This window comes from Corvus cornix, chromosome 6, assembly GCF_000738735.6.
Source record: "Corvus cornix cornix isolate S_Up_H32 chromosome 6, ASM73873v5, whole genome shotgun sequence".
NCBI lineage: Eukaryota > Metazoa > Chordata > Aves > Passeriformes > Corvidae > Corvus > Corvus cornix.
Genome location: NC_046336.1, coordinates 23,286,030 through 23,313,047, shown reverse-complemented (window position 1 = coordinate 23,313,047; position 27,018 = coordinate 23,286,030). Strand labels below are relative to the sequence as shown.

Genomic DNA, 27,018 nt, shown 5'->3' with positions numbered 1-27,018 from the left:
TATATTGAAACACAAAGCTAGAAACTTTGAAGTGTATTAGCAGTGTGGTTTTGGGTGCCCAGTTACATACCGAAGCAGGAGAAGCATAGCCTGTCCTCAGAATCCAGGTCCTCTGAACTCAGGCTCAGTTGGCACTTGGCAGTATCATGAAGTACAAAACCAATTTGTGGAGTTTCAGTATTTAACAGGCAGTGGTGACCACCAAACAGAAAAATAGAGTTCTGCTTAGCTGCCATATCTTGGGTTTTAGTGCTGCTTGTTGGAACATCTGGGCTCTTGTATGTTTTTGACAACCTGAAAAGACATAAATAAAAATGCAAAGTATCAGCTTTGGAAAAACTGAAAATAGGGTCTCTGAAGTTTTGCGTAAGTCAGATTGGTTGTCCAGATCACTGTACAATTTAATGGAAGAAGGTGTACCATCCATAATATTGGGTTTTTTGTAAGTCTTTGTATGTGCCTAAATAGTTTTGTGCATCTTATCTGAAATTCATTGGGTGTTAGGCCCATTACACTGTAAAGTGAACTGCTTATTAGAATATGATGAAAATTCAAAATGAGCATATAGTTTGTTAGAATAAACAACCCTGCTGAGAAGATGGTGGGTCATATCTTGACACAGAGTAGATGGAAGAAAAAATTTTTGTGCTCTGGGAAGGACATATTTAGATGAGTGCATTATATAAAGTGACATAATCAATAATGTCATTTCAGGTTCACTGCCTCAGATTTGCTCAGCTGACCCGTAGAGATTTTTTTTTTCTTTCCCAACTGAAGTTTACAGAAGCATTATTTTTTTTTTAATGTAATTACATCATAATGACTTAGAAGTTCATATTCTTTTCCCTTACTTGTTTATACTTGGATAATCTCACCTTGTTCACAGAATTTTAGAAGCAATACAGATGGCAGAGCTGAATGGGAAGTAGTGCAGGGTTAGAGCCATATCCTGCAACAGTACTGGTATAAGAGAACAGTTGGAAGGTTTTTATGCATTTTTTTTTTTTAGTCTGCTTCCATTGTGTTTTGTCTGCTTCCATTCCTTATGCCTTCCCAAACATTTTTAAGAAAAGTAGTTATGGGGAGCTTTAGGCCTCTGTGTAAGCACTGCTCAGCAAAAACAAAAACATGCCTGTATTACCAGCACTGCATCCAGCACATTCAAAAAAAAACCATAGTCCATACAAGCTACTGTTAAAAAAAGGAATTCTGTCCGAGCCAAAACCAGCACAACAAATGACAGAAAAGCATAAGGGTTTAATTTTGTAGCTGTAATCAGCAGATTTGGTCTGAAGAGTACTATGGCTAAGAGAAAGGTCACCTGTTCTCATCAAGAACTGCACTGCAAGAAGTGAAGGAGGGCATATGCTAATGTCTGTTTTTAGCACATATGTAACAACAAAACATCAAGATATTGAGCACATTTGAATAGGGGGTGTTTGCTTTATGTAGAATATCAAGTTGATCCATTAGCACTGATAGTCCCATTCTTCGTTGTAGTGCATTGTCATGAGCATACACACTGCCCTGGTTATAATTATAGTATTATTTGTATAGTGAGAAATGAGTGAGGGAAGAGTTGCCAGTTGTGGCAAGAACAAATGTAGCTGAGGACTTGCGCCCAGGAGCTTTGTTAGCTGGAACAGAGTGGGTGGTTTTGGCACTCACTGTTGAGGATACCAAAAGGGTATGTGGGGACATACTGCAGTTGCTTCGATGTACTGCCCAAGCTGTGTTACAGGTGTCAAGTAGGCGTTGGTTCAAGGTAGAGAGGAAAATTATATAATAGAATTACAGTGACTTTTTTTCTGTTTTGTTTCTTTAAGGTTACTTTATGTATTAGTTAATTTTTGTTTCTAGGATTAAATTAAAACTAGGTTCTATGATTCTTTTTTATTTTTCTTCTCTTTCCCCTGTCCGCCTGAAAATAGGCAGAGCTTTGTAACTCTAAAGGTGTTGGCTGGAGAGCACAAGTGATACTGTGCCTCAAAATGTGGACATCATTCACTCTGAAATTTTTTTTCTGATGGAATTGCCCTTGTCCATTGCAACTACATCAGGCTGTTGTGACAGTAGTGCCCGGTCTGCACACATTCACTCCTGAAGTAGTATTTGTAATATCAAAATACAGTGTAGTTTAATTTGTAGCCATATTGGGTGTTGTCAGTTTACTTAGATGTGTATATACACAGTTAATTTTGTGTACTTTGATAAGCTGATAAAGTTAAGTGTGCTTTAATTCCTGAGTAGTAGGTGGAACAATTACTAGTGTAGACATGAAAATGATCAAGTACTGGTTCTAAGAAGGCACCTCTGCCTTTTAGAGACTTTGAGCTCTGAGTAACTCTTCATTTAATTAAAATACTGCTATCATAAAAACTGTGAGAACATTTTCAATAATTATTTTTCACTTTTTACATGCATCAGTCTCATATTTTGTGTTGTACATTTCAGATGTATGAACACCATGTGCTGAGCCCTACACTTTGCAGCTCTCCTGGATCACTGTCAATATCTGAGCTGTTCTCATGTGTTCTTAACTCACCAGTGTCTACTTGTTATATACAGAACAGAAGTTGTGAGGTTCTAAAATCTGAATTGCTTGTTGAAGAGAGGTTACTCCACATGTATCTGGAAATGCAGGCTTGGAGGAAAATGCTTTCTGGCTTTTTAGCGAGATCTTCTGTAGCAAGTACTTGCAGCAATAGCGGCTGAAATATCCTGTGGAGGTGTTATTTTAACGGAGAAATGTAACTAAATCCTGGATGGTTCATTGAAGCAAAAAATATCAGTTAAATTGCAAAAATTGGCCTAAGAAGATTGCAAAAGAAAAAAAATAATAACAAAGTAGGATGGGGGAAAAATGGCTAGAAGGACATCATTGAAAGACAAAGGTGTAAGAAGCACTGTGGTGCTTCCACATTCTGGAATGGATACTTGAAAGTTTGACATTGCTTATTGTTCCACAGTTTGGCTATTTTACTCTTTTAAATCTCCAACTTCCTGTAATCAAATTTCTGTGTTCTTGTAGGTGCAGAAATATGCTCCAGCTAGTGAGGAGCATCTGTCTCCAGAGCTACAGGAATGGGCACCATATTCCCCAAAACGTTCTGCTAGGCACAGTGATGGCTTTGTGCCTGCTGCCTTGTACCCTGGCAGCATGTCAGGAGGTGAGTGACAGAACCTAACTGCTTTCTAGGAATGCCCCAAGGCGTTTGTTCGCATTGGACAGTATTGGGGATTAGTCAGTACTTCTGCACTTAGTTAAGTACAGAAGAAATACGACTCAGAAAACATATTTCCATGGTCTATTGTGGTCTGAACATGGTGTGCTCAGCTTTTGGACTGTAAAGAAGTGAAACCTGCTTAAGAATCGCTAACAAAGCTGGGCAACTTCTGCCTGAAGGATTTGTTTTCATCAGTTTCTGTGCAGAGAATTTCTCAATACATTAGTGCAGAACAAGGTGTAGCCTGTCCATTAGGGGGACAAGTAAGATTTCCAGTATTTTTGAAAGTAAATGGAGTATCCCCGACTTTACCTACTTTATTTCTGAAATACTTACAAGGAAGAAGATCTGTTATTCAGGAAGTGAAACACATTAAGTTCTACCTGTTGTAAATATTTGGGATATCGGATACTGAGTGCCCAAACTGACTGTGATCTTAATCTAAATAAAAGGTTAAAAGTGAGTGTGTTTGAGATATTAAGATACTGAAGAGGGGACTCACAAGAAGCTCAGTATATATCAATATAATCAGGTGGAACAGAAACCATCATTTTGTCTCAGTTGATTGAACAGTTGTTGGTATTGAAGTTCATGTTAGCAGGTTTTCCACTGACTAAATGGAGTGCTTAACGAGGTAATTAGGATGTTGTATGCTAGTTAATTTGAAATAGTCAAGAAGCATTTGGTAAATGTGTTGTCAGATAGTTTGCTCATTCTTTAGTGTCTAGTCTTAGATTTCAGTTTTCAGCAGTTGTATATTAATCTTAAATTTCAAATCAAGATAATATTGATTTTTATGAGTTTATCCTCTCTTCTTGTAAAGCCCCAAACTCCTGTAAGTTCTAGAAATTATGGAAGATTTTATTCTTATTGGAGAACATGAAGGTAATAATCTGTGTATCTGGAAAAATGCAGAGCTTCTAACAATGGTGTCCCAGTCAGTTTTCAGAATGTAAAGACATGCTCAAGAGTAGCTCACACCAAGAAGCTTTTCCTCTTCTTTGATTTCTTTTACTCTTCTCTCACTTTCTCTCTTTCTCAATGATAGTAGAAAAAGTAATAAAAGGTATTATTTCTAGCCTTGTAGTTAACTTTTATCTTAGCATGATACTTTTGCACAATAACTGAGTCAAGTCAAACCTACTAGACAATATTAGACAATATGAGTCTATGTCTTGAAATGAGAACAAGTCTTTGCTGTTGTGTTCTATGATACCAACTCATTTAAGAGAAAATTAGACTAGTTTAGTACTGAAGGATGAGTGTACTTAAAAGAACAGCTTGAGTAGTAAGTTTCAGAAATAAATGTTGAAATTCTAGAATTTAAAGTCATGTTAGAAGTGGGCCTCTTTGAGGCAACAAAAGAGAGGAACCAGAATAATTTTAGCTACAGTCAGTTCAAGTGCCAAATAGAAACATGCATGCTGGTTGGATGACTAAATGCAGAATTTTCATTCCTGAATAAAAATCTTCTGTACTTGAAAACAGAGCATCTTTTGATTTACTAGCACATACTAAAATCATATGCTGTGAATGGCTTCATTTTGGGTAATATAATCCACTTTATTACTGACTCATTACAGAATTATAGACAAGATTTTAAACATGCATGTATTATCAAAAAGGTGTCGTATGGTGCTTAATAATGTATTTGTATGCCAATATTTTTATTTATCTTATATGTAAATATTGCAATATATAATTATAAAATATTAAGGTGTATTTTAAAATCTGTACTTTATATGGTAATAATGTTGATAAGAATATGCTTTTATCATCTGAAGCAGGGACGGTACCAAGAAGCTTAGCACCATGTCCTGCAGTGACTGCTGTTATGAGAAATCCAATCTATACTGCTTGGAGCCATAGAGTTCACACCAGCAATTGCCCATCAGTTGCCAGCCAAATATGTCATCAGCATCTGCATCCCAGGTGTTTTGAATTTTTTATCTCCCTAAAATTTTGTTTTCATTAGGATAAAATTGCTTCTGGTGGTTTGGTAGAGTGCAGAGTAAAACATACTGCTGTTGAGTGTTATTTTGATCCAGGGTTCTTAAAGCCATTACTGCATTATTAAATGCATTCTTATTGCATATAAATGATATGCCAGTTGCTTTTGTGTCTTTCAGTAACTGATGGATTAGGTTTCTCTCTGCCCCACTGACTGATACTGACAAAGAAATTAACTTTTTAATTAACTAATTTCTAATATTTTTTCTTGTCATTGCCCAAACAAGCAAAGCTTTCTCCTCTTTTATAGTACTTCAAGGCTATTTTTCTTTTGGCTTCTAATAATTCATAAAACTATGGGACAGTGTAAAAGTGGGAAGAAGAGAAGCATTCATTTTATTCAGTAGCACAGGGGCTAACCAAAATTTTTTGTTGGCCAGTTTCTGTTTGCTGAGGTTCTTTGCCCAATTCTAACTGTTGCTCTATACTGCTTTTCTTTTGATGTAGCTCCCAGCATCAAGGTCGCCTGAGTTTGGACCTAAGTCATAAACACTCCAATGACTACTCTGAAAATTCTCGTACAAGAGCATCTCATGGCTCAAATTCATTGCCATCTAGTGCCAGACTTGGTAACTAGCTTTTCTGATTTATTTCCTGTGGGATTTGTGTATATTGGAGAAAATTATAAATGGGAAACTCCTTGAGTACCCCTGTTATGGCATTGTCATCGTTGGCAAAGCCTAAAAGCTTCTGGTGTTCCTTTGCTTCATTTCTTTTGGGTTTATGACTAAAGGTGTTCCCTGGAAGTTGCTGTGTTTAGTTTGTTCTTCACAGTCTCTTTGAAATGGTCTATGTGTGTGAGGGATTCTCCTTTCCATGTCCGTTACACTTTGAAAGTATCCTAGAGAGATGGGAGGTAGGGCCAAAGGTTGACATTCCATGAACTGGCGAGAAGAAAGAAAAGGAGAGAGCGCCCTGAACAAAAAGTCAAGGATGACTAATGGTCAAATGTAAACAGTATTCTTGGAAAATAAATTATGCTTATGTTAGTTGATTGACATGTAAACTTTATTTATGCCGAGCCTAATGATACCAAAGCAAATGCATGCTTTGTAGAAGTGACATTTTAACATTTTAGGTTTATTGAAATTATAATTTATGTAGTAACTGGGGGTTTTGTAAGTGTTTGTGCTCCTGTGTTCTGTCAAAGACTGAGTAGAGCATGGTAGCTTTATAAGCACAGCAAAAAGGAGCATAACTATTTGCAACCACTATATCAGTGATGTTGTATTCATCCAAGCAGAATGTAATAAGAATATTTTAAATGCCCTTTGCAAAGTCCTATGGATTCTTAGTGAACAGAGATGTTAGATTCTTGCTTGGACTTAGAGTAAAGTTTAACTTCATAGGAAAATACTCAAAATATTTTTTCATACAAGGATAAACAGTGCATATATACTGTGTAGCTGCGTTGTGCTCTGTTTATACTGACTGTGTAATCAAGATCATTTGCTACAATTATGATATTCACAATTATGAGGGTAATCATCAAAGCTCTTGTCTTGATCATTTAGAGGCCATTTTAATCCTCATTGAAGAAGTACAATCTAAATGTACTTTTCGTTTAATGTAGCTGCTTTTACTTTTGTCATTTTAATGTTTCCTTGTTTTAAAAATAGGTTCTTCGAGTAACTTGCAATACAGAACAGAACGAATTAAGATCCCTTTAACACCAAGATATCCAAGGTCCATGATGGGCTCTGACAGAGGTGAATTATTTCATAAGTAATTTTAATTGTACTGTTTTCAGTATAACTGATACAAAGCCCTTGCAGTTGTTAAATCAGGTTGCTCCACAATCTAAGTAGGACAATTTTATTAAGATTACAAAATCTGTATTTTGCCGGGGAAATGTTAAAAAAGAAAAGAAACTTCCACTAGAAAGTTGTTTTTTTCTGATAGTTGACTTGAGTACATGGCACACTGAGTAAAAGTGCAGACAAAAGTAAGAATAAGCATTGCTGTATGATAGTTGTCATTTCTTCTAGAATGATGCCTTGAAAATTTTAACAGTGAGATAACTTGCATTTCTTTTTTCAGTCTGTAAGTATATCATTTACTTACATTGTATCACTGATTGTAAATTATACTATTTGAAATGCAGTGAAAATATTCCAGTACTTCGCTCAAAATTGCTTGGTGGAAGATGTTTAAAGACAAGCAGTAGTTGGAGTGCTGTGGAATCAGGAGTTTGCTGTCAGCAATCAGCAACTCTTCACTGCCATCATCGCTCAAATGTTCTGCAGCCTTAATGTATTGTATGCAGTGCTTTTCCTAACTGGGCAAATATAATTCTTAAAAATAGCTTTCATTTGTGATTAATAATTTGAGTTTATTTTCTCTAGCTTTTCAAAGGGAGCAAACTGTCAGGGCACTTGTTTGGTAGATTACTTACGGAGCGGACAACCAGGGTAAAGATGCAAACTAAGTCATGTCAAGCTTGTCTGAAATTTCAGAGCTTTCCTGTCCCTGTGTAGGATTCATGCTTGGGTTCTGTTATCTTTTTCAGGTGTTGCATAATATATCTCCTATGTAAAGGGAAGGGCTGCACATAAATATTTTATTTGGAAACAAACCTACATATTAGATTTTTATTTTACTTCCTTCCTGTCTTTTATTATTTTTCTTTAACGTGCTTTTCAGACATGCTCATGGTGTAGCTTGTCTGTAATGTTGTCTCCTGTTGAAAACGACAGTAGTTGTTTGCACACTTGGAGAGGATGGATTTAACACAGAGTCATTAAGGACAGTAAATTTGCACTGTCTGAAATGAGTTACCTGGTCTGCCTAAGCCCATTACATGACTAACAGATAGTGAACAGACAGTCCTCTTTCTTGTCTCACATGTGTGTGGTGTCTTTCACCGTGTCTGGGTAGATCTGCCAACTTATAACAGATGCAGGATACTAAAACTCAACTGTTGACTTTTCCTAGGCTCCTTGTCACACTCTGAATGTAGCAGTCCCAGCTTGATTACTCCTCCCCAGTCACCTCTTAACTTGGAAACATCTTCCTTCACCAGCAGCCAGTCTCAGAACTCCCTTTCTACATTACCGAGGATTTCCATTAGCCCTGTATCTGTTGGAGAACGTAGAAAAGATAGGTAAGGTCCCCAGGTTTTTTGTTTTTACTACAAAGGTGTCTGAGGAAATTTTGTGTGTTGATTAGGCTGAAGGAATGTGAACATTTAATTTAAATGATGAATACGTAGGTGCAGAGGTGCATCTCAGGTCCTGTTAATTGCATGGTTTTATTTTCTTTAGAAAGTATGTAAGTGATCCTTTTGTGGATTTTAAGAATAAGTGATTTCATAAAGGTTTTGTTTCTTCCATGTTAGATTAATGGCCACACCAAGTAAGAGCAGTCTAAATTGGAATACACCCTTTCAGTTCAACATGCTTATTTATGGTAGCCTTGTTCTGTAGTCTGGAAATCTAAACAATATTAAGACTTAGTAACGTCTGATAGCTAAATATCAGGTGCCTTAGCATTGCAGAATATGTGCTCTAACCACTGTGCCTTGATTCCATATAACCAGATAACGTGAAAAATTGAGTGCATAACTGTGGAAGAACATATCCCTATGTACAGATGCAATTTTACTGCTCTGACTGATCCCTTTGCCTGTACCTGGACCACAGCTATAATAGCGTTCAGTTTATGTGTAGCTGCTTGCAGAATTTGAATCTAATGTGATAGCTTTCTTAAAAACATGTGCTTTGTGTTTAATGACTATATTTCACAATGAATATTTCAAAGATACGTTGCTTATAGTATCAGTCTTGGACATCTGTTTTCATTTTATCATGATCTGGCTAGAGCGCATATATGAAAAAGTTTACACAAATTCAAAGCAGAGAACAGTGAGACACAAATTTGAATCAGACTTTTATTTCCAATAAGGCAGCTAAATGCCATTCTGGCAGTGTAAAGGAGCTCCCATGTGTTGAAATAGGTTACATTTATGTGGAGTTCAACACCTCTTTGTATGCGTGATTTCTGTAAAAACACTGACCACAAGAAATGTGAATGGTAAAGTCATAACGATATTCTGTATTCTAACCTTTCTGGTAGTAATAAAAATGTATTCATAGAATGTTACATGAAACTTTTGTTTTCTTTGAAGATTTTGTGACTAAGTTATCGTAGCAATTCTAGAATGTTTTGTGTACAAAGAACAGTGTTATTTTGAAAGGAAATGTAAAGAGGTTTTTGTGAATTTTCATTCTTACTTCAGTGTGACTTCTGTACTACATGTACTCAACTTGTGTTCTTGTATAAATGTTCCTCTGATTGTCACTTGCAAATTCCAAGTCAGAATGTCTTTTCTCTTTCACATGACTAATGATGTGAGTGTTCAGCTGAACAAGCTGGGGTTTTGACACTCCTATATTTTTGTGTCTTTGAGCACAAGATACACGTTCTGATCTCTGGGAAATAACAATTTTTGTTAACGTTGATCAGATTATTGAAGTACATCCAGGTTCTAGCCCCATTACTCTTGCTGTGCTACTGTATAGTCTGAATTCACTTTCTAAAAAGAGTATAATTCTAAGGTTTGGTGTTGGATTTTTAAAACAAAACAAACTATTAAACAGTTCTCAGTTTAGGAAAGTAGCTACTTATATCTGTCCTAAGAAATGTTTAAATTTTGGGGGTTTTATAAGCTTTCTGTTTCCCACAAAATACAAAACTGGCTTTTCCCCAGATAAAATTAATAATAATATAGAAGGGGAAAAAAAATCAATGTTTCTGTTTGTTCTGTTGATTTTAATTTAAATGAAAATTAAAAGATCTTAGCAGTTAAGACTTTTTCTCTATTCCATGTCTAGGGATCCTGGCAGGCAGTCTGAATATTATAGAAAAATGCTTAGCTTGATTTTGATAGCACTGCTTATCAAGTAAAACATCTTTTTAATGTTATCATTCTTTTTTACTTTATTACTGATTTGCTATACAGGCATAGTTATCTGTCATTCTGTACTTACTAGAATTCTCAGATAGGATCCTGTGTAATTTGTATAGGTTTGATTCCTTCTTATTCCAATACAAAGCAAACTAACTAAAAATGGGTGTGGTAGATGAAAAAGCAGAAAAGTACAATAAACAAAGCTCAGAAAGATGCAGTTTTAGTTTTTAATGAGATAATATACCTTGGTAAATTTTGTGACATATGAAGAACCTTCATATAACGTTGCTTACATGCTCATAAGTGAGTGAAAAAAAAATCAGTTTTCTGCAAGTTACCAGAATTTAATTAATTTAGGTTACATGCAAAAAATGTGAACATCAGTATTAAATTCAGTACATTGGTAAGCAATTGCTGAGGGCATTACCTCTAACAGTGGTGTAAGATAACTGTGTTCCAGACTTGCATTCATGCCAGCAGCCAACAGTTTTTATCTCATATGCATTAATAAGCTGGCAAACTATTACACCTCTGCTGCAGAAGGCTACCACAAGGATCCCTTCAAAGTCTGGCAATATGCATAGTTATGAAACAATGTCCCCTTCCCTCTGCCCCCAGCTCCAAATCCTACTTTTCCAAAAAATATCCTTCCTCAGCCTCACTCACTGCAGTGGTAGTGAGTGAAGTCCAGTTAACTCTTCTTGTCTCTGAACAGCACAATAAAGTAGTTTAAGCAGTTGGCACAATTTAGAGAACATCTCTATGGCATAATGAAATGCTAGGAAAGAAAACATTCAAATTAATGCGTGTCAAATGCAGTATAGTGGTATTAAAATAAAAAATACACCACACCTGGTGCCCAAGCTGTTTCATTCACAGTGAGCTCAACTGTTAACACCTGGTGATGCCTCTTGCTGTGTAGACATTATTAAGTTTATAATAGTAGAAACCAGGACTTTTTAGAAGACTACTGTTTGTTTATACACATCATGAATGGGCCAGCCCTATTTGTATAGGTGGATACATCCCAAATACGGGGGGAGGAAAGGGGAATGTATCAGGGTTTTCTTTTGTATAAGCCATTTTCTTGTTATGCTTACTGGTGTCTTACTATTGTTTGTCTTGTTCTAAGTGTTCTTGTCTTCTCAAATCTTCTACATCTTTCAGATATCTGTTCCGTAATAGGTCTTTTCTGAGAATCCCTGTGGCTCCTAGGCCTAGGTTCTCATCACTAAGGAGTTTGAGGTTGGCCTGATCTAAGGTTGTCCTTCTCGAGCAGTATTGCGCACTTTGTGCTTTTTTTACGTTTGGATAATTGCCCTGAGGAGAATTTGCATGGTAATTGTAATGCTACCATGCAAACTGCTGTCTTAATGGCTTGAGTTTGCAACTGCTTAATTTTCATTACTAATTTATGTCTCCCAGCATACAAATATGAAATATGATATTTGTGCTTTGTTGTCCTTTGGTTTACCACCTTATTATTCATTAAGTTTATTTTCACTGGCAATGAAGACTCCCAACATTTGTATTTGTAATATACCCTTCTGGAATATGGTTTGACAATGACATATTATATACAATGGTTCAATTCCTTTCATATAATATGCATCTGGAAGCTTCTTTCCTATCAACTTCATGACCATACTATTTATAATTCGTATTTACCATCATTTTTAGAGCAGTCGTGTACCTGCTATACATTTACTTCTGCCCCTGTACATTGCATGATGTTAGGGGAATGCATTTAAGACAGTTGACAGTTAGTGGGTTTTTTAAGTAACTGTTTAAAACTATTTTATTATTACAGTTCAGACAGGCATAAATATTGCATGTAACTTTGATATTGTGGTGGTTCAAGTGCAATTTTTTTCTAAATCAGTTTTACCTATCTCCTCTAAAAGGCCCTACATGGAAGAGCCACGCCATGTTAAAGTGCAGAAGGGTTCTGAGCCACTTGGGATTTCCATTGTGAGCGGAGAAAATGGTGGAATATTTGTCTCTAAAGTAACAGGTGGGAGCATTGCCCATCAAGCTGGCCTTGAATATGGTGATCAGTTACTGGAGGTAATTGTTTGCTTACTATTTCTAAGGTTTAATAAATCAGTTTGTATGACTGCAGCCATAACTGCCTTCCCCAAAAAGACTGTGTTGGGAAACCTTGTGCACTGTGAGATGTAGCAAAGAGTACTCTCTATTGTAATATTCCATGATTGTGACTGTGACTTTTTTCAGCCTTTATCATAAAAATAATGTCTTTTGATGATATACCTACCTCCCATCTTATATAGATATAATTCAATTTTAAGTTAGTTAGTTTCAGTACTTAAAACAAAAAAGTCCCAACACCGTACTCTGCCTGATGAGGTGAGTACATTTTCAAGCAGCTGGCTTTTACTGAGCTTCATGCTGTTGTTGCTGTGCCATAGCCTTAGCTAAGATACCTGGTTAAAAAATTACTCATGCAGGCTCAATGATGTTTCTGCCTACTGTGTTAGATAAACACACAGAATAGCATTTTGTAAAGCACAGACCTGCTTTGTAAATGTAGCATCATGTTAAAGCACCTTCTGTTGCACAGTGTTTCTCATACTAAAATAGACCTGAATAGATCTGAATTTATCTTTAAATTCTGAATTTACTCAGATTGGTGATCTGAATCAACTTGTATTTAATCAGTGATATCAAATCATAGCACAGCTCAGAATACATATGTCTTTTAACAGTGAAAATACTGTTAAACTCCTTGTCAGGTTACCAAATACTTGAAAATTCTGATGATTCCTTCCAAGGAATAAACCCTAGGAATCACTGTCTAGCAACATTTTCATTCTCCTATTTGCTCCAGTGGGATTAAGTGAGCATTTAGACATTTAACTAATTAGGACACTGAAAGAATGAGTTTGCTAGTTTTGCTAGTTTGAAAACTTGACATTCTGGTTTGTGCAATTTTTCCATAGTTTAATGGAATAAATTTGAGAAATGCTACAGAGCAACAGGCTCGGCTAATCATTGGGCAGCAGTGTGACACCATCACCATTCTGGCTCAGTATAACCCACACATGTATCAGCTTGGCAATCACTCACGGTCAAGGTAAGGCTGGCTAGACTTGGGAAAAACTAGCTCTTCTGTCCACACAATTATTTAGCTAGTACTAACTTCTGTACACTTAATATATTTGCAAACATGAGCACGTGTGTGCTGATAAGTGTAACTGCTTGCAAAAGTAATGTATGAATGCATGTTTGTCAAAAGAAAAATGATGCATCTAAATATATTCTCTTTTATTTAGGCATAATCCTTAAATATACTAAACTAAAATCCAAGATTACTTCTTCCTAGGATTATGACATTTTAATACTTCAAATATTTTTTACTTTTTTTTCCATGATTGGAATTTCCAGTATTAATTAGAGAAGGCATATGACCTGGTGAAATTACCCATCCTACTTTGATGCATGATCACACCTCAAAAGAGAGCTTTGTCTTTCTCTTAGATTTATGGTGAACGTATGTTTTTTGGCATGCTCATTTGAGTTATTTGGTTTGTGTTTTATCTCCCTTACTTTAAAATTGACTTACAGCCAAATTAAAAATTTTGAGTGGAAGATATTTGGCATTAACCCACCAGTCTTTTATTCTGGTTTTTTCCCCTGTCATAGTTCTCGCTTAGAACCTGTGAGTAATCATTCCACCCCTCAAGGCAGCGGAGCTGCAACGCCTGACAATCATTCCGTAATCGACACTGTGAGCGAACAGGATGAAGGAACAATGACACCACCATCCAAACAAACCACTCCAACTACAAGTCCCCGGAATTCCTTAAGGTAGAGAGTAAAACTTTTGTCTTAAAGGAAAGTAAATGGTCAGGGTGGATATGAAGAGTATTAAAAAATGAAGTGTACTTCTGTGAATGCTGTGTCTGGTTGAAATAAGTCAGCATACAAGTTAAGTGGACCCCAGAATATAAATGTGCATGTTTCCAGACTGTTTCTGAAACATGAGGTCTGCAAGGAGTGAAGAAAGTTTTCTGCAAGATTGGTTTAGTTGGAAAGGTGACCTATTATAAATAATATTTATATAAATATATATTCTTCAGATGGCAGGTTGATTTTCTGCAATGCAAGTTTTTAACAGTATGCGTGTTACTTCTTTCTGTCAAAAGGGGCCCTGTGGACACAAACAAAAGGACCCCTGAACCTAGAATTGTTGTTGTTAAAAAATCCCAAGTCGATCTTGGAATCCAAATATGTGGTGGAAACCTGTATGGAATATTTGTCTCAGATGTGGATGATGATAGCCCAGCAAAAGGACCTGATGGGCTAGTCTTGGGTGACATGATACTTGAGGTAAGCACTTCAGAAATGTCTGCAGTGTGCTGATGAATGGCTGGGATGGTATAAAGAGGGAGGAACCAAGTGCTGTGCTGTGCTGTCCCACAGTGTGGAATATTCCATGAATTTTGAGTTCCTGCCACAAAACCCAGGTAGGACTGGTCAGAAAGAAAACTTGCATTTTGGCTGCAGCACGTGAAGAGCTGGATGACGTGAACCTGGAGAACTATCACTGTTGATAGCACAAGATTCCCCAAAGTTTGAAAGGATTCACATATGTCTACCTGTAATTATTAACACCTGCTCCCTTCATCTAAATGGGAAGCTTGGAATTCTGTATGTAGGAGAAAAGCAAGGATATGAAAGATAGTGTAAAACAAAGAACAGTATTGATCTTACCTCTATGAAATTTTAAAGAGAGTTTAGGGAAAACCATTTTGTCAGTGATAGAATCACGGACACAGACCAGCAGGAAATCTGAATCGTTTATTCAAAGGAATGAGCTGGTTTTATACACTTTCTAAGACACAGTATTTCCTTATATGGTGTGACCTATCCCATGTTGCCACATCAGCAGCACACTTCTTTCTATGTGGTGATCACGCACTGCTCACCCGTCCGCCAGCTCCCGGCAGGCTGCTCTCAGTAGGGCTCTGCCATGTGACACCTCCTCCCCCCAGGGTCCGGTGGAGACAAACCTCTGTGTGCCACCATGTGCTCCTTTGTGCTGCCATGTGCCTCTGCAGGCAGGTTTTATAGCTCACAACCCAATTCTCTCTTATAATTCCCCATACCATATATTGTGTCTTTGACTCTGCTTTCTGTATCTGAAATGAGAATATTTATTTGCTTGTGAAGACTGTTAAGGTGATAAACACATCTGTATGAGCTTTTCAGATACAAGTGAGCATTGACACTTTCCCATTGAACTTCTAGTATCTAGATTTTGCTTTGTAATCATGTTTGACCTCCTTCAGACTACGTGCTATCCCTAAATATATTAATTTTTTTTCAGTGTGAATTTTATGATTCTCAGATTACACTTGGAAAACTTTTTCAAGAAGTGCTCTCTCACAGTACCTCTCTGCTGTTTGCACTCGAGTTTTTTGTTTTCCACTGTAATGTCTCAGTCTCCTGCTAGACATCTTAAGGTACTAGAGTTAAGTGACAAGACTTATGTATATAGAACCTGCAACTGAGAAAAACAAAATCATTCTGCATGTTTTACAAGCTCACCTAATTCTATTTCTTGTTAAAATACAATTTCACATCTAAAGGTTTCTTTTTATGTTTTGCAGTATGGGTCCATTGACATGCGAAATAAAACGGCTGAGGAAGCCTATCTTGAAATGTTGAAGCCTGGAGAAAACATCAAAATAAAGACTCAATACAGAATAGAAGAGTTTAATAAGATAAAAGAGCTTCCTGGAGATGGATTCTACATCAGGTATTTGAGCATGACTGGTAATGACAGCATAAGGCTGTTAGGATAATGTGCTGACCATCATGAAAGAGAGAGAGAGGACATTAGTTTCGCCAGGTTTTTTAAAATTTAGTTTACTAATTTATCCAGCTATTCTCTGACAGCAAGTACACAGTCTAGTATAGCAAGTCTTCACTTTTCACTCCTTGTGTGTTCTTGAAATTCAGTGTGTGCCACTAATCTGTTAAGTTTTTTCAAAAAAGGAGTGTTCTTCCCTTGAGTTGATAATAGACCACTTGCAGAGCCTGTTTGTCTTCCTTTCCAGAGCACTTTATGACCGTCTGGCAGAGATGGAACAGGATTTAAGCTTTAAAAAAGATGACATTTTATATGTGGATGACACTCTACCACAGGGAAATTTTGGTTGTTGGATGGCTTGGCAGCTAGACGAGAATGCTCAGAAGCTGGAAAGAGGACAGATTCCAAGTAAATACATGTAAGTGACCTCAGGTGCAGTATTCTTCTTTAAAAAGTATTTGTCTTTAAAAGTCTGACTAGTGAGACAGAAGACTTGTTTGTTTCTGTTCTTTCTGGGAGTTAGTAATTCTTAGATATGTCATTTTAGGGATGGCATATTTTAATATACATTGAATTAAGTATATTGCTCTATCAAGTTTGTTTTAATGCTGCTAAATAATAAACTAGAAATGAAAATGTCCTGGGGAGCATCAGGCACAGCATCACCAGCCATGATACTGTCAAAAAATTCTAAAAAGATAACTTTAAATACCAGCCACTTTGTCTGTTTTATTCTAGGATGGATCAGGAATTCTACAGGAGACACAGCATGTCTGAGGCTAAAGATGAAAACAGTTCATCTAAGACATTGTCAGCAGCAGCAAGGAGGTCATTCTTCAGAAGAAAGCATAAACATAAGCGAAGTGGTTCCAAAGATGGAAAAGATTTACTGGCTCTAGATACAATCAGTACAGACTCAATTCCTTTCTTGGATGGCAAGTACCTTTGTTATACTTGGGAGGGGTTTGCCTTTATTTCTCTTTCATTTTTAATCAGGTGCAGCACAGCACAACAAATAATGTTCCTTTCTAATTGCTCTGAATACAAATGGTGATCATTACTTTGAATAACAATTTTTTTTTTTTTTTTTGTATTAAATTACAAGCCAGTGTGTTTCAAAATAATACTTTGGTAATTTCTTCCTAGACCTATTAGCATTGCTATTTCACACACAGAATCACACAGAATAACGAGGTTGGAAGAGACCTCCAAGATCGTCGAGTCCAACCCATGCCCTAACACCTCAACAAGACTATGGCACCAAGTGCCATGTCCAGTCTTTTTTTATTTCATTTGGAGAGGGAGATTCTTTTTGATATATAGTTTTGATCTTCAACTATTTAATTTCTGTCTTGGTTGCTTAGTCTAGACAGAAATCCTGTGCACCACTCAAAAACTTCACTTTTATTTCTTCACTCCTTTAGAAAAGTCATGTTGGTTACAATACTTACTTCCTTGTAAAAGCTCAACAAACCAAGCCAGAGATATCAAATACTGTGTATTTTTTTACACTTTTAGGGATGATTGGTGAAGGTGAGGAGTTCAATTTTTCTAAATGAACACTAGGTTCAATAAGAAAAATGTCTGTTTTCATCTGTCAAGTGGAAAAATCGCAGTAATGACTGACTGTATTTTGTATTTGTCAAGGTCCTTTGACCTTGCAGAGGAGGTCTTCTCATAATTCCTAGAAGGATGCTTCTGCTTGTTTGAGGAATGCCAGGAAATGTATACTTTTACAAATAAATGTCTTCTCTGTGTGTAGATTCTGCAAGTTTGGCTTATCAGCGTGTCCAGAAAGTGGACTGTACCTCCCCTAGGCCTGTCCTTATTCTAGGACCTTTACTTGATGCTGTGAAAGACATGCTGGTCAAAGAATCCCCTGGAAAATTTTGCAGATGTCCTCTTGGTAAGTATGCAAATATAACTAATTTATTCATGCTTAGAATACATGATAGTAATGTGTATAAATGAACAAAATGATAACACAAGCATGGATAAGCCCCCAAGGATCTGAACTTGCAGACATTGTCTTCTTAGCCTTGTTCTGTGCCTAAGGAATAGTAATGAAAGGGAATCTCTTCTATGAAACAGAGGTTATGAAAGCTTCCCAGCAAGCCATTGAACGAGGTGTGAAGGATTGTCTGTTTATTGATTACAAACGGAGGAGTGGACATTTTGATGTGACAACTGTAGCTTCAATAAAAGAGATAACAGAAAAGGTGAGTCAATTTTAATGCTGTAATTCCTTGTACAATTTACATACTTATGTTGGGGGGGTGGGAATTTATGTTAGCAGTGTCATCCTTTAAGACGTTCTGAGAACTGTTCCCCAGGCAGCTAAATAAAATAAAACTTACCTTACTTTGTCATGTGACTATTTAAAGGAAGCTCAACTTCATAGAAACTAGAAATTCTTCTACAGTGTTATTAAATAACGTTAGAAATAATTTTCTTAAATTCCATCCTCTACCCCCTCCAAAAAAGGATTTAATTTTTTTACCTATTCCATTTAATGCAGTCATATAGAATATAAACATCATCCGTAATCCTGGAGACAGATGTTACTTAAAGTCTGTTCATTGCTTACAGTTTTCAATCAAATCACATGGAAAGTCCTATTAATGCTTGTGTTTGCTTATGATTTCTGAAAGAGAAAATTAATAGGAATATTTAAATTTTGAAAAAATGTACTGCATATATTTCAATCTGAGTTTTCATTTCATTAGTTCTTCAAGTACTTTTATTTCTGTCAGTGCATGCTTTTGATACTATGAATGCAATTTCTTGCAATTTTTCATCTTTTGTCTTTTGTTATAAATCCTTTGGGTACAAATTGCTCAGTATTCCCAAAATGCTAAATGTATGGCAAAATTCTTTTGGGTTGCTATGATTTAAGTAAGGGAAGAAATGGGGGATTTGCATGTGTGCTTGTGCTCTTTAACTGAATGAGTGTTTTGCATTTACATTTGATCTTAGGATTGTCATTGTCTGCTTGACATCGCTCCTCATGCCATCGAACGGCTCCACAGTGTTCATATCTACCCTATTGTAATTTTTATTCGCTACAAAAATGCTAAACAAATCAAGTAAGTCTGTGAGGGGTATAGTTCAGGGATGCTTATTCTAGCTTAAAATAAGTCTGGTTTACTGTTACTGTTTATTTCATCCAAGTCATCTTAAATCTCTTAAAGCAGCCACTGAGACTGGCCCAGTGCCTGGTGCTAATGACACCAAGGTTTAATCCTTGTGTGGGCCATTCACTGAAGAGCTGGACTTGATGATCCTTCTGGGTCCCTTCCAACTCAGAACATTCTGAGATTCTGTAAAATGGGGAAATTATTCCTCATAAAACCCACTATGAGGTATATGGTCTTAACTTCATTTCAGTTGCATGACAGTTAAGTGAATCTTTCAAAGAAACCCATGGAGACCAAACTGAATGTCCTCCAGAAGGATCTTTCCTCCTAACCTTTCTAGCAAATTTTAAGACAGATATGGGTAAGATCCATTGAGGATTAAGTGTTGACCATGACAAAGAGCTGTTCTTCATCTTCTTAGAAGGGGAAGGGTGTGGATGCAGTGCCAATTGATTCATAACATCAGCTTTCCCACCTTCATTCTCTAGTAAACAGAGCAAGGGAAGCCCCCTTTTGCCACATAGTGCATATACTGTGGTCTTCTCAGGCTGTGTTATTTCAGTAATTGTGAAATTCCTGCTTGAATATAGCCAGGAACAGAATGCATGAGTTGCAAACCCCAGTCCATCCCTTGGTGTTTGAGAAAGCCTTTACACATTTTGATAGATTGATTTGGCAAGAAGGAGCATAATCTTCCAACATGAATATTAAGAAACACTTTTGCTAAGAGATCTTACACTTGTGCTCTCTTCATATTTAAAGTTGAAGATTTCTTATATTCTTGATCTGTAGGTAAATTTGATTACTACCTATTTAATAAAGAAGATAAGTATCACTACTTCAAAGTAGAAACAGGACATAGAGCAATGAGGTGTATTTCATTACCACTATAGGATTGTGCACTTAAATGTTAAATAGAAATGTCATGTCTTGACCTGCATTGGAAATGAAATGGTGACCATTACAGCTTTTTCTTTTTTTTGGAAAGTGACAGAGATGAAATGAATCGAGCAAGGATTTCTGGCAGTATAGGTTGCAGTGGCACATTGTCTCTGCTTGTTGTGAGCACCAAAAGTTTCTCCAAACATCCTTTGTAATACAGTACAGGTTCTATTGGCATTCTCTGAAATGCTCCACAGCAATGATAGGTTAGTTTAGTAATTATGTTTTTAAATAATTATTTTAGCATTTGTATTTTTCTGGTTTTTTCATATATTTTCAAGAGCTTGTATAATAGAAAAAGAGGCATCTCAAAAATGTGTCATATATATGATAACATGGAACTACTGTGTTTGCTTGATGCTTGATCCTTCACAAGCCCTTAGAGGAGCGGTACTTGAGCCCAGCTTTGTGTAGGGGGTACTGACATGTATATGAATTGATGACCCAATTCATATGAACAGGAAAAAATTATATTCTTTCCTCCTCAACTGTGTCCCAGTCTCTGAAACTTTAAAGAAATACTGTCTTGGTCTGACAGCAGATAAATTTGTTGGCACTGAAGTGATCCTGATGACTCTGCTGATACTGCTGAAACACAGTAGATGGCACTCTGGGCCTAGGAGTCTGCTTGCATGTGAATTAGCCTTTATTATGCACTCAACTAGAGGGACTCTTTTCAAGTCCATTAAAAAAATTACTCTTATACAAGGTGTTTCCTTTTTTTTTCTCTTTTGTTTTTTTTTTTCAGAGAGCAAAAAGACCCAATCTTCCTGAGGGACAAAGTTACACAAAAACATTCCAAAGAACAATTTGAGACAGCTCAAAAAATAGAACAGGAGTATAGCAAGTACTTTACAGGTTAGTATTTAATCAAACTTTCAGCAGGAACACAGTGGTAATTTAATCCATTTGCACTTTAATTCAAAAGATCAATGTCCTTTCAATGAGCACCTTGGGTTTTTTCCTTCTGCCTTCCCTTTTGACAAACTCATGTTCTGTTATTTTATTTTACCAGGAGAGGAAATATCAAGATAGAAATCTTCCACATGTTTTTGTTCTGAATGTTATGAATCTTATGATCTAAAGAGGTTCTGAAAAGGTTTTATTACTAGCCAGTAGTATAGAAACTATGGTCAAGATTTGACCATTTGACAGTGTTGTCAGTGTTATACCCTGTAAAGAGTACAAGGGTTTTTTTTTTTAATTGTAAAAATCAAACAAAACAACAGAAACCCCTTGTAGTTTAAATTAACAAATGATGATTTCCAAAGGTCCATTCCAACCCCAACCTTTCTGTAATTCTGTGTGATTTTGTGATTTGTGAGACATACTTTAAATGTTTCAACAATGGAAAAAAGATGGTCCAAGGTTTCTTGAGCATGCATTGTAATTTGGAATAATTAAATTCACCTTTAGAAGCCTTTTTAACTTCATAAAATTATGAAATCGGTCTTGGATTGTGTTTTTATCAGAGAAAGAAAACAGTGTCTGGAGACTGTTCATTTCAGAGTATATTTCCATGTGATTCCACATCCCTAGAATTTTATTCCCAGTCTTTTGCATGTATCTTGATGTGCATGGCAACAAAACTTAAAAAAAAGAACAAACAGCCTAAACTCGCCAAAATCTAACTTTTCATCCCCTGAAAAATGGGATTCTTACAGAAATATTTTACTGAGTGCAGAGAGACAAAGGGGTGTGTTTAATTTAGAGCTCGCTCAGTGCATCCTGAGAGAAGCCACATGTTCTCAACAAAATCACTTACCTATTATGTAATAGCCATACAAATGTTTTTACATAGTACATACTAAACTTTCGCAGAACTTGACATGCATGTGGCCAGATTGCATCACCACATGCTTCTTGTTTCGTCATTTGTGACATTTTAGTTTCACCCTGATAGTGGAAGTGGCACTCCAAGAGCAGTCCAAGAGCATCTTATGTGTATCTTCTCATATGCCCCGTGGGAAGGGCCTCCTTCTGTTGGTGCCAGGTGCAGTGGACTCCAGCTGTCATCAACACTTCCAGATGCTGGTAGTCAGAGAGGGTTGGTGTTCAAATTGCACTGACATTCAGGCTTGTTGAAGTTATAGTGTTGTACATAAAATAAGCCTGTAGATAGGCATGCTGTACATGGTAGGTTAGTCATGGAGCTATAGGTCACACTCTCTCAGACCAGAGCTCTTTAACTACCTCATGAAGTTCACTTTTTGACCAATGGCTTTCAAGTTGACATTGTTTCCTCTATGAAGTTGTGAACAGTGTGTAATCTGAATCACTTCTTCCCTGCCATTTGTCACCTTTCATGGACCTTTTCAGTTACCGTGTTCTGTATCCAAAGTCACCTGACATCATTAACTGTAGTATATATAGCAGAGCCAAATATTTTATGTTTATGTGACGTTGTATTTTCTCTTTTGAAAAAGAAGAATTATGCCTTAAGCTGTATAAGACTTCCCATACCTTTTCAGCATTAGTAGTAACTGTGGCCAGAGGCTTTGCTGACGTATTTCTCAAGTCATGAAGTTCCTCTTTTTTTAAGTATTAAAGACAATCCTCCCATGTGTCAGTGTTGGCATTTTACTTTTTATGTTTAGCAAGGGTAGAATAAAAGGTGTTCATTTATCTTTTGAATTGATTTTCAGGGAGCTGTGTGCTGTTGTTCCTTGAATGTAGTTGGCGATAAGAATTGCAGTAGCAACCACTGCTGTTTAATTTAGCTCAGCGATCTGTGAGCTGCTCATAATTTACTTCTAATATTTGTAAATAGTGTCTAGTTGCTACAGCTATAGTCTCTATGTATATTACCCTGTAAATATAAAACTCTTAACAGCACATGTTGAACAGAGAAGGTTTATTATAGCAGGTTCTGACCATCTTTAGTCTTAAACTTTGCCACCTGATGCCTCTGAAAATAGTACATGGAGGCCTCTTACAAAACAGTTGTCTTAGTTGATTATAGCCATCAGTTCCTTGACTTCTCTGGATTGTTTTAGGAGCTAGCAGAAGAAACTGTGTATTGAATGCTTGACCTCTTTGCTCTGTTTATTTTTTTTTTTTTTAAATAGAGCCATGCATCTGTCAGATACTGAGTTGAGTTGCTTAATTCTGATCTGTTGATAAACACTTTGCAGATAGATGCAGAAGACTGTTCTTGGTAATTAATTATAACTGTTCCAGTCTCATTTGTGTGTGTGGTTTCTTCTTCTCCAGGCACTGTCCAGGGAGGAGCCCTTTCAAGCATTTGCACTCAGATTATGACAACTGTCGACCAAGAACAAAACAAGGTCCTGTGGATCCCAGCTGGCCCACTGTAGATTTATTTTGCTGTGAAACTACTTTCCAGATGTAAATAACCAACTAACATTCTATCCAATGGACTCAGTTCATTTCTGTCTTTATAAAGATATCCATAAGTGATTTCTGTTTCATGAAGGGGAATGATAACACTGAACACCTGAGGACCTGATGAGGCATGTGGGAAGGGGTAGATCACTTCAGCAAGCTTGTCTCTTATGTCGTGCGTGTACACATGACAGGTTGTCACGAGGGTTGTGACCTGTATGTACTTGTCCATGAGTAATGAATTTAACAATGCTGCAAAACCCTGTAGAATGACAAGTTTACAAAAACCTTTTCAAAGTATTTGGTTCTTGCTGTTTACTTGAACGTCTTTTTGTTTTGTTTTGTTCTTTTTTTAACTCTGTGTCCTTTCACTTAATGAGGTAACTCTCCAAAATGGAGTGAAATTTCTGAGTATGAGTGGACAGTTTATGTACAATGTGACTCTTAGTTACAGTTTTGACCATTTCTAAGCACATTGTTGACTTGACAACCAGGTAATAATGTGAGATTGAATTGGTACACATTGGGAGTAAGCTCAAAAGGAAGTACACTCCTACACAGGGCAGACCACTGTTTGTATCCTGTCAATGCTTGTCTGTCAAAGATATCGTTTCTTGTTTTATGCATGAAGCTAATATTTAAACGTCATGATGTATCTGAGCAATCCAAGTTCAACATGTGTTGACAAATAATAATTTTTGGTTGTTGGGCCTGGATTAAGTACTGGTGGGGGAGAGTCATAAACTAGGCCTAGCATGCTGTGTTCTGTCACTTTTAGATACTGTAAATATGGAAAGCTTATGTTGGTGCAATTTTGCAGGGTAATTCTTAAGCTTTGTACTTCAGTGTGTAGCATTCACATAGACTGTTTTTATTTAAGAGCAGACACAGTTTTAGGGCTTTGATTAAAAGCCTTTAGAAAGGTACTTAATTGTTAGTGTTTTCACTGTCAGAAAATAAGTGATTGTTTAGTTTTGGTTGCAATACTTATTTACCTGTTGTACCAAACTCTATTATATCGGTTCCCTTTTTGGTTTTTTGCACTTCTGACTCTGTGTTCCTAACACAGGTTTTGTACCTGTTTCTTCTGTCTCTTGTGCCATGTTTCCTGGGTACTGTATTTTAATTGTTTTTAAAATATTATTTGAGTAGACCTGCTTCTCAGTCACTGTTTCTAACATTTCATTATGTAGGGTTTCTAGTTTTACACTACAGGCTGTAATTTTGCTTCTGTTTGCAGCTTTTATAATTAAAAAAAGGGATTCTTCTTGCACAGTTCTTCAAGAAAGATCTAAATTTAAATTCTGTTCTACAGTTGCTATTTTATGGTTCAAAATACTTTTTATAGCATTTATATAGTTATACACTATATAGAGTATTCTGAACTATAAAAACATCCAAAATATATATAGTATTTTATATAGTATTATACCATACTATTATAATACTGTATATATAAATTAATAAATATGAAATGGTATGGATGAATTAGTAGTCCAAGTACTTCTCATGGTGAGGGACAGAAGTTTTTTGTTTATCTTAATTTTTTGTTTGTTTTGTTTGTTTTTTAAAGTTTGAGATCAGAGTAGGCTCCAGTGGTACAACTGAAACAGACAGGTACTGTTCTGACATGGATTTTTCTGTACTAAATGAAAATGTCACTTTGTATCAAAAAAAAAAGTTAAAGAAACTGATTACTAAATAAAGGTCAATTTCTGTAACTTCACTTGTGTGTAATGGGTGCATAGAGCTCATGCTCTTTTTGACTCTGTTTAATTGAGTCCTCATATAAGGTTTTAATTTCTGACTAAAATTGGCATATCCACCTGATAGTTTCAGATATCCACCTTGAGAAGAGCAAGTTTGTTTTGTGCTCTTGCCTATCCTTGAATGCATAAATACCAGAGATGTTCAAAAATTGCAGGACACAAGAAGTTAGGTGTTGTTTTGTGTTAACATTTTTAATGTTCTGGCCCATTGGTGTTAAGGAGTTCAAATGGAAATGCAGTTGATTGGATGGAGGCCTTAACTGAAGAATGAGTATATCACTGGTATTTTCAAGGGAGAGTCACTGGGGAAGAATGTGAATATTAGCTTAAAAGCACATTGTAGAATACTCTCAGCTTTTACACTTCAGACAGTCCAGCCTCTTTTGTTCACTGAGTTATCTGAAAGCTTAGGGAAGGTAATTATTATGTACTAACTTTTCTGTTTTATCAGTTTCTTTATTCTCAGATGCCAAATAGTCAGCTTCAGCATGAGCCCAGTTGATGAATGGACAAGTCTTGTAATCTGCATAACTAGTAATAGCCTTTAGTCGTAAGACAGGACTTGCACCTTATCTGCTCTTGAAAAACCACACCGTGGTAGTGTCATCTAACAGAGGATGAAGAAAATGAGAATAGGCAGGTTCTGGCAGGTCAGTAACAGCCATGCATTGCATATCTTCTGATCACAATAAAGTAGAACTGAAGTCATGATGGAACACTAGAAAGAGATGCCTTTAGCTCTGATCAGGAGTTTCCTGATAGACCATTTTGCTTTATATATTACATGCTGGAGATAGATTTAGCCCCTGTTCTGGAAAGAGTAATTTTGTCCAGATGTTTAAATAAAGAAAGTAGTTATGTGGGTATTTTAAAAATAGTTTTGAAATAGTAAAGTTAGAAACAAAAAGTCTTGAAAATTTCACCCTTACGCTTTTAAGCCATCACTGAGCATGTGTGGCTGCAGATAGAGTTAACTAGAAATCAAAATCTTTGAACTTTATTTTTCCACAGCTAAACTGACATAAAATGGCTGAAGATACTGCAGCCCATATATATGATTTGTTGTTAATATGTTGACAAATGTCTACTTGCTTTCAAACCTTTGCATTCTGTTCACATTGACCTGAATTGCAGGGCAAGGGTTTGCCTCATCCAAAATTACACTGTGACAGCTGCCAACCTCTTCACCTCAGACAAGGGTTCTTTTTCAGTGCCCAGTAAATTTGGAGGCCATATCATAGTCCTTTGTAGTGAATGCAAACATTGTCTTAAGCAGTCTTGAACAGCTCTCCTATGTCTGCCTCTGATGGATGTATTTGTGGTTAAAATACAGTCTTGTAATCTTTTCTAGACTTATGTTTAAGGCTCCATGTAATTTCTACAATTCTGTGCCTACATTTCGCAATGGACAGTTTCTGTTAAAATAGACTGACATTGGAAAAATATGCACTGGCTTGGAAACTAAAGAGATTACTGTGAAAAATACAGGTACCCAACAGAGCAGACTTTGGTCTTGTGCAACAACTAGTGAAGGTTCCAGAACTGCAATAGAAGCTGAACAGCAGAAAAAAGGTGCTTGGCCTCTTCCTGTAAATTTTCATAGGCTGCTGTGCCCATGAGTGTAAGAGTTTCTTACTCATTTGATTGGGTTTTTTCCAACATGAACTCTGTGTCATTTTGTTTAGAAAATGTCTTGCTGTTCTTAGCTGAAAAAGTACATTTTTGATAACATTTGGTAGTAAACTTTTTAGCTATTCAGTTTGTCTTCCTTCACTGTTTGAATACTGAGAGATGTTCTTGCTAACATGACACAAATGATGTGAGCATGAATCCAAAAACCAGG

At 36.4% G+C, this 27,018-nt stretch overlaps 1 protein-coding gene across 6 annotated transcripts in view; it reads left to right on the top strand.

Moving 5' to 3' along the window:
- DLG5 (discs large MAGUK scaffold protein 5) overlaps nucleotides 1–25,132 on the top strand; it is a 98,099-nt gene extending 72,967 nt beyond the window's left edge. For 2 of the 6 annotated variants that reach the window (XM_039553680.1, XM_019293644.3), the window contains exons 17-34: nucleotides 3,032–3,170; nucleotides 5,012–5,159; nucleotides 5,685–5,806; nucleotides 6,857–6,946; nucleotides 8,172–8,340; nucleotides 11,314–11,391; nucleotides 12,051–12,213; nucleotides 13,107–13,240; nucleotides 13,810–13,974; nucleotides 14,313–14,496; nucleotides 15,780–15,928; nucleotides 16,230–16,400; nucleotides 16,721–16,917; nucleotides 17,745–17,888; nucleotides 18,074–18,201; nucleotides 18,959–19,068; nucleotides 20,810–20,919; nucleotides 23,275–25,132. In XM_039553680.1, the coding sequence (XP_039409614.1) occupies nucleotides 3,032–3,170; nucleotides 5,012–5,159; nucleotides 5,685–5,806; nucleotides 6,857–6,946; nucleotides 8,172–8,340; nucleotides 11,314–11,391; nucleotides 12,051–12,213; nucleotides 13,107–13,240; nucleotides 13,810–13,974; nucleotides 14,313–14,496; nucleotides 15,780–15,928; nucleotides 16,230–16,400; nucleotides 16,721–16,917; nucleotides 17,745–17,888; nucleotides 18,074–18,201; nucleotides 18,959–19,068; nucleotides 20,810–20,919; nucleotides 23,275–23,378 (2,505 nt within the window). In that variant the 3' untranslated portion in view covers nucleotides 23,379–25,132. The remainder of the gene's footprint in view (nucleotides 1–3,031; nucleotides 3,171–5,011; nucleotides 5,160–5,684; nucleotides 5,807–6,856; nucleotides 6,947–8,171; nucleotides 8,341–11,313; nucleotides 11,392–12,050; nucleotides 12,214–13,106; nucleotides 13,241–13,809; nucleotides 13,975–14,312; nucleotides 14,497–15,779; nucleotides 15,929–16,229; nucleotides 16,401–16,720; nucleotides 16,918–17,744; nucleotides 17,889–18,073; nucleotides 18,202–18,958; nucleotides 19,069–20,809; nucleotides 20,920–23,274) is intronic. The other 4 variants (XM_039553681.1, XM_039553683.1, XM_039553682.1 and 1 more) reach the window with 4 other exon arrangements.
- Nucleotides 25,133–27,018: the final 1,886 nt, after the last annotated feature.